Source organism: Zingiber officinale, chromosome 3B (assembly GCF_018446385.1).
Source record: "Zingiber officinale cultivar Zhangliang chromosome 3B, Zo_v1.1, whole genome shotgun sequence".
Classification (NCBI taxonomy): Eukaryota; Viridiplantae; Streptophyta; class Magnoliopsida; order Zingiberales; family Zingiberaceae; genus Zingiber; species Zingiber officinale.
In genome coordinates this window covers 41680904-41688099 of record NC_055991.1, presented here as the reverse complement: position 1 = coordinate 41688099, position 7196 = coordinate 41680904, and the positions used below count along the sequence as shown (strand labels likewise).

Here is a 7196-nt window from a genome sequence, read left to right as displayed (position 1 = left end):
CCTGGCATACATGTCGGGACATCCAAGCCAAGGATAATAGGCATACAGGCAGGTCTAGACACAGACCTGGCTTGCAGGTAGGGAAGTGCCAACCATAGATAATAGTAACTAGAAGCAGGTCTGGACACAGACCTAGTTTGCAGATCGGGATGTACAGACCGTGGATAGCAGATGACAAAGGCGGGTCGGGATACAAGCTTAACACACAGATCGGGATATACAAGTCGGATAATAGTATATAAAAGCAGGGCAAGTACATATCTCGGAATGCAGACTCGTCGCTACAGGACAAAAGACAAGGAATCGTAACCGCTTGTCAGAGAACAATCAAGGTGTCAGGGAATATGCTAACAGTTGGGTCGCGCTATGCCTTCGGTTTTGCCACCAGCCTATCAGGAAGAGCCACGTGTCAATCACCGCCAGACAAAGCCTGACATTCCCTGACATTTGTCAGGTCCTAGAGGCATTGTAACACCCCACCCTCCTCACTACTAGTCCGTGAGGGAGTGGAGCGCTACTGGACTACTAACTTTTTTTTTTCTTAACTAGGGTTGTTCACATGTAAAGATCAATACATAAACTCTCTAATCATGCAATTAACTAGCAGCGGAAGACTAAACGACTTATCTATACATACTACTCAAGTATACGTTCCCATCTAAATCTACATATCAATCTAATCATGCTGAAATATATGTATTAATCTAAATATGCATGCACCCATTATACAACTCAGATGATAGGTCTAATGTGCATGACAATGAAGGAATCCTAAGTACATAAAGTCGTCTTATGAATTAAATTATCTGCATGAATAAACAATCCCAATAGTCTAAATACAAAATATCTTAATAAAATCTTAAACTAGATCCCAAGGCTTCTATAGTCCGGGCATCACACATCCATCCGCACCTCCTTGTCGTCTTCCTTTGTCATAGCTTTTTCTTTCCTTTATCTGCAGTAAGAGGAAAATGAAACTATAAGAAAAATTGCTTAGTAAGCGCTATCTAACTCACAAAACTCGAATATGCATGTAATTAGAAGGAATCTAAAACTGAATGCTCAAAAAGAAATACTACTCATGCTCATCTAATAGCAAAAGAAACATAGCGTACTGAAATACTAAACATATGAGCAAATCTAAACAAACATGCTAGCATAAAAGAAAACTAAACTTGCTAAATTTTAAACTTATGTGAAACTTATTTCTTTTGTTTAAAAACTTATACTTTAATTCTTCAGAATAATAAGTTTAATTGAACTGATACATAAGCTGAGCTAAACTGATGCTAGGCTAATGCTGAATCTGAACTGTATTCACGTAACTGATTTGTGAAGTTTTGAAAACTATATTCATAATAGATAAAAAATAATAATCATGCTGCTGATGGGCCCGACAACTGTACTTGCTATGCGCGTATCCCTAACTAGACCCGAGGTAGCTAGTCCCGAATCTAGTAGGATTTACTAGGTTATCTAAACCTAAGGACGACTATGGGAGCTCAACCCAAGGACAACTAAGAGTCCAGCACAGTGCCACTGATAAAAGTAAAATACCGATTTATAAGCTGATTTATCTTTTCTCGCTCTTACTAGGTTATCTAAACCTAGAGCTAGGTTATCTAAACCTAGGGGCGACTATAGGAGCCCACCCATTGGACCGTAGTCCCATATAAACTGCACTATTAATATATATAAAAGAGTTCAAGTTTGGTATCACTTAACAGTTCATTTAAAATTCAAATATCATTAGGTAACTATGGAATAGCAATTTCTAAGACATTGCAAAATTCCCATCTCTATGAATAAATCACAATTCAATCACAGATCCTCCCATTTTCATCAACTATCAACACGAGATGCAAATGCAAAAACAAAAACAGAATCTTAAAACCTGCTCACCAACCTACTCCATTATCAAGTTATTTATCAACACATATGTAGCAAACTCAACACCATTTCAAACCAACTCTATCATCAAAGCATGTACCATTACTAATGCAACAATTCAACTCCATTATCCAGATGTACATCAAGAATAAAGGTAGAAAACTTACATCTATACAAGAACCCAAAAAAACTTCACCAAACTAGTAAACCAAAACTGAATCCATCCAACCGAAACAAAATCATTATGGGCAACTAGACATCTGGTAAGAGGAATCACAACCGGATCAATTCTATTCAACATTTTTCATGAACAACAGAAGAATGAGGCATCTTTTATCACAGCTTAAAACCCATCGTTCTGTTCAAACCATCAAGAAATCCCTTCCAGAAAACTTGCCATCTAAAGCCGAATAGTGCAACAATTCGATCAAACACAAATACCCAAATCTGTCACCAGTGTCCGATTTGAATCACAAGAAGACGCTATCTAGCAAAGGAATCCCAATTCATCAAGAGGAAACAAAGCAACATCGAGTCCATACACTATCCCTACCCACACTTGAACCATAAAGATGCATCCGAGCAAAGGAATTTCAAAGATTCCTCCCATTTAACCAAGGCTACCAGAAGCAGGATCCCAGAATCAATTTAACAAGAAGAACCAAACGAAATTCATTGAAATCCTCACCATCAAAATAGTCTAACATTCTGCAACTATACAAAAACATCCTTGATCAAATCCGAGAACCCCAAACCATTTTCCTACCCTTTTACAATTCATTTCCCTTCTTTGAGCTTTACGGCCGGAATCTTAAATGAGTATACTACGCCCTTCACAGCATGCTTCGGCAATTAAAGAAAACAAGAATCCGAACTACTCCTACTGCAGGTGAGAAGCGCTTACCTTGCGTTCTTAGACTCACTACCGAAGGAGAAAAGGGCTTCTAGGGTTCAGATAACTCGAGTTTTCTGACCTCTCCTTGCGCCTATAGCTTCTCCTTGGTGAGAGGATCTTGGGAAGGCGAAGAGCTCTCGGATGAACCTTGGCCGGCCGCCGGAAAACAATGCCCTAGCTGTGGCTTTGTTTTCCGCCCGAGAAATCGCCGTCGGCTGCGCGTTGAAGAAAGGAGAGGAGAAGGATTCTGATCGGGGGAATAACTTAACCCCTCTCTTAACTTACCTTTTTATACCTAAGGTATTTCGGTTATGACTTAAGATTATTTCGCTTCCCTCTTATTATGAAACATTCGTTGGGTCGCCTGGCTAGCCGCGCTTTGACCGGGTCAGAGGCCGCGGGTTTGATTCTCGGCCGCAACCCTTTTATTCCAATTTATTTTCTGTTTATTAACTACACTTAAATAATTTTCACTCCTCCTTTAATCAGCAACGCCTGCTTGAACAGTTGGCTAACCGCGTTTCGCCCCGGTCAGAGGTCACGGGTTCGATTCCTCATTCGAATATTTTATTCCCATTTATTTTATATTTCCCTAACTACTGCTTAAATAAATTTTGTTCTCCTTTTAATCAACAACGCTCGCTGGAACACTTGGTCAGCCGGATTCACTTAAGAGTTGGCTCGGTCGGAGGTCACGGGTTCGAATCTCGGCTTGGTATTTTAGTAAAAATACCAAACGAACTCCAAAAATTACATAAAAATACTCTAAAAATATATAGAATATTTCTAAAGCATTTCTAAATATTTTTAAATGCTATTAGCTCGTCATTTCTACTTTTTCCCTGGTTTCTGGTCTCTCACGACCCGTGGGCTCGTTTGAGTGTGCGCAGAGCAACAACGCCATCGTCCTGGTCATCCTTCTTCGTCAGCCGCCCGTAGGAACCTTTCCGGGGGGGGGGGGGGGTGCCAGGTAGATCCGAGGCTTGGGTGACTTTCCGTCAACTTCCAACACACCAAGGCCCGTCTTCATCGGACTCAACTTCCGGACGGGATCAACAGATATTGTCGACGAAGGCTTCATGTGCACAAGATCTTGCACTATTGTTTATTGCTTGTTTGCTTCTCCATCTACAGCATACGATGACGCCGAATCCTTTGTCTCTTACTAGTTGGGCGATCCACCTTCATTCTCATCCCCTGATTCTTATATAATTCTCCAAGCCATAAAATAGAACTGTTAATAAAAAAGAATGTGACGGCGATCAGTTCCATTAGAATTCTGGATCTTTATTCACAAGCAGAGTCCCGGAAGGCTCTTTCTTGTGGTGGTGGATGCGTGCTTTGCGAGGAGGTCAATTCCAATCAGAAACACATGCCAAAAAGGCCATTGACAATTTGATATCAGTGGCTGTGGCCTGTGGCATGCGCAGTGCATAGGCACCTTCAACATGCCTCCCTGTCCTGATTGATGCCAGTGCTGCTTTTTCTAAGTCAATCTTTAATGCAGAGAACTTATCCCCGTGTGATTTTTTAAACTGGGACGACTGAAGATCTCGAAGATAAGCTAGTCATCTGTTTGAGGCTCATCATCTTGGGATTGGAAGGAATCTCACATCGGTTATGGCCATTGATGGATTGTTTAAATCTGTTCTGTAGATGCTGCTGCAGGGACTTAATTACGTCTCGATTGAGGAAAAGTATTGCTGTTGGATCTCGAGGATGGACAAGTGTGATTTGGTTGGATAGGAACCGGCTTTAAATAATGTAGCTTTGATGATCGGTTAACTGAAAGCAGAGAGGAGGCAGTATATTAAGATTAACAATCCTAAAGCATTGCGTAGCTCTTGAAGCACAAACAAAGGCGTAGACTTCACTTGATTATCTCTCCTTTTTACGAAGTCAATGCAAATAGAGTATTGAATACTTAGAAGAGATTGGAAGGCAAAGGAGCTTGAGGAAGGAAGATGATCTTAGAAAGTTACTCGTGTTAAATGGTTAGAATTTGATTAATTAGAATATATTTTGTAAATCATTATCAAATATATTTAAATAATATATATATATATATATATATATATATATATATATATAGAATTGATCTGCTGCGGAAAAAACCCGTGCGGACCGCTGCGGACATGCTCCTGATCGATCTGGTGACCGATCAGGGAACCTCCTGATCGGTCTCTGGACCGATCAGGAAACCTCCTGATCGGTCTGTAGACCGATCAGGACCCTGATCGGTCTCTGGACCGATCAGGGAATCTCCTGATCGGTCTGTAGACCGATCAGGAGGTTCCCTGATCGGTCACCAGATCGATCAGGACGCATGTCCGCAGCGTTCCGCACGGACTTTGTCCGCAGCATATCATTTCTCATACATATATATATATATATTACAGTTCATTTCTAGCCAACCAAATTCTAACTAAACAAAACTCATTTTCAGAGCTAGTTTTAATTTCTGTTGCGTAATGAATGCATATTGGATTGTGGAAACAATTCAATGGCGTCCTGTAACTTTATTTCATTTAATAATTTCGCATGAACTATACAGCTTTCTGGGGAAAATCCTTGTATGAGAGAGAAAAGAAGGGAGGGTTCAGTATTCCTCCCTCTTCGTGTCTCTCGCTTTCTGGCTCTGCGGCTGCTGTGTTTCTGGCTCTGCGGCTGCTGGGTCTGCTGCTTGCCGGATAAAGAAGGAACAGGGGAGGGACATCAGATGCTGCTGGCTGCCGCAGGCGCGTTGCTGCTGTGCGGCATCCATGGCAGGGGGAAACGGTGATCTGCAGACGCGCTTCCGTCATCGAGCAAGGTCTCCGCCTCCGGTGAGGCAGCTCCGCCCAAGAACAACAAGTCGTCTTCGCCCATGACGTGCATGCCCTCAACGTCCAGTAGCATTTCGTCCTCTTCCTCGTCGTCCTCCGCTTCGTCTCCGACGTCTCCGTCCTCTGAGCGGAGACGGAGGATTTCTTCCTCCATGGAGGCCGTGAGCGGGGTAGTGGGGGAGAGACCCACCGACGGTGGGTTGGATGAGTTGTTGGCGGAAGGAGGCTGCGCGCCGTTGTCCGCGGCAGCAGATGCAGGAACAGGGGAAGGGAATTTGTGGCGGCTGCTTCCGGCGAGGGAGTTGCGATGAGTGGGCACAGGGTGGTTGTGCTCGGCGGTGTAGGTGATGATGAACATGGCCGGGTCGACTCGGCTTCGCTCGACCTGCTTTCGCGCGAGGCAACACTTGGAGCTGCTGCAACGGTAGTATCCCCTGTATCCCCAACACGCACAATTAGCTTCGAAACCATATTCGATACAGAGAAGCTTATATCATTTACCGAGGATAAGGAGAGCCCTTGATGGGCTTTTGGCCGTACTTTCGCCACGCCCACACGTCGGCTGAGAGCCCGTCGGCCGGAACGTGGCATACCACCTTCTTTAGCTGGTTCTTCCTGGAATGAAAATTCAATTTCTAGATCAAAGTTCGCTCTTTTAATCTGCAGATTGGAAGAGGAGCTACATCTACCTCCTTCTGGAACGAGGGATCTGAGGCGGCGGCCGGTGGCAATTCTGAGGTTGCGGAAACTCAACGACGGCGGTGGAAGCGTCAGCAGGGGAAACCCACGATGCCGAAGGACTTCCTAGCCGCCGTAGCGGCTGCTGCTGGATTTTGGGAAAAAAGAAAGGCTTGTAAAGCTCCTCCAGCTCCTGGAATCCATCCCATCTCTGTAGCAGATCCGGGAAACCAGAAAGGAAGCCACCTTTACCAGCCTCTACTACCGCCTCCTCCGCCGCAGCATCGTCCAGCGTCGTTGGGTAAGGAAGCCAAGCGGTTTCGTTCCTCGGCATCGAAGGCGGACGACGACCCCGCACCACCGCGCCCAGATCCCACTCTTCTTCGGCGACCACCCACGGCGAGGACGACCACATCGCACAGCAAATTAATCACCTCGCTCGAGCTATTGGCTATTTTGTCATGCTTCCGCCGCGTGCAAAGCGAGACGGTGGCGTTGACCGAAGGGACGAAGGCGTCGGAAAAGGAGAAGAGAGAGGGTGGGCAAACCGCGCTGACTTTTTTTGTTCCCGCACTCGATCTGTTTTTCTCTGACAAAGAGGGAAGAGGAAGCGTGACACGAACTTTATATATGGTATGAATGAAAGCGGTCTGTTTTGCGGAAGGGACCGGTTCGTGTGTCGAGGGATACTGATACGTGGGATCCACACAAAAAGCGGTTGGTTTTTTTTTGGAAAACCGGATTTTGATTTTTCATTTTTCTCCCACTTTGGCCGGTCACTTTCTTTATACCAGGAGAAAAGGGGTGAAAATAAAAAGAAGGGTGAGAATGGAACTTTAGAAGAGCTTTCAAAGTTAATTATTCTTTTTTCTATTGTCTTTTTCATCTAATATTTTCTTGGAATTTTT

The 7196-nt window shown here is 44.0% G+C and overlaps 1 protein-coding gene across 1 annotated transcript; it reads right to left on the bottom strand.

Moving 5' to 3' along the window:
• Positions 1 to 5279: 5279 nt before the first annotated feature.
• On the bottom strand, positions 5280 to 6866 carry LOC121968234 (WRKY transcription factor 22-like). The gene is made up of 3 exons (XM_042518694.1): positions 6300 to 6866; positions 6112 to 6225; positions 5280 to 6044 (listed from the first exon to the last, which is right to left on the bottom strand). Exons 1-3 carry the CDS (start codon positions 6701 to 6703, stop codon positions 5501 to 5503), a joined length of 1062 nt encoding a protein of 353 aa, XP_042374628.1. The 5' UTR covers positions 6704 to 6866; the 3' UTR covers positions 5280 to 5500.
• Between the last annotated feature and the right edge of the window lie 330 nt (positions 6867 to 7196).

Bases quoted from the DNA above. Each gene is read 5' to 3' on its own strand.
- LOC121968234 (XM_042518694.1), bottom strand. From the start codon at position 6,703: ATGTGGTCGTCCTCGCCGTGGGTGGTCGCCGAAGAAGAGTGGGATCTG. The intron at 6,226-6,299 runs GTAGATGTAGCT...TTTTCATTCCAG, and splicing joins ATCCCTCGTTCCAGAAGGAG to GAAGAACCAGCTAAAGAAGG. The intron at 6,045-6,111 runs GTAAATGATATA...TTGGGGATACAG, and splicing joins AAGGGCTCTCCTTATCCTCG to GGGATACTACCGTTGCAGCA.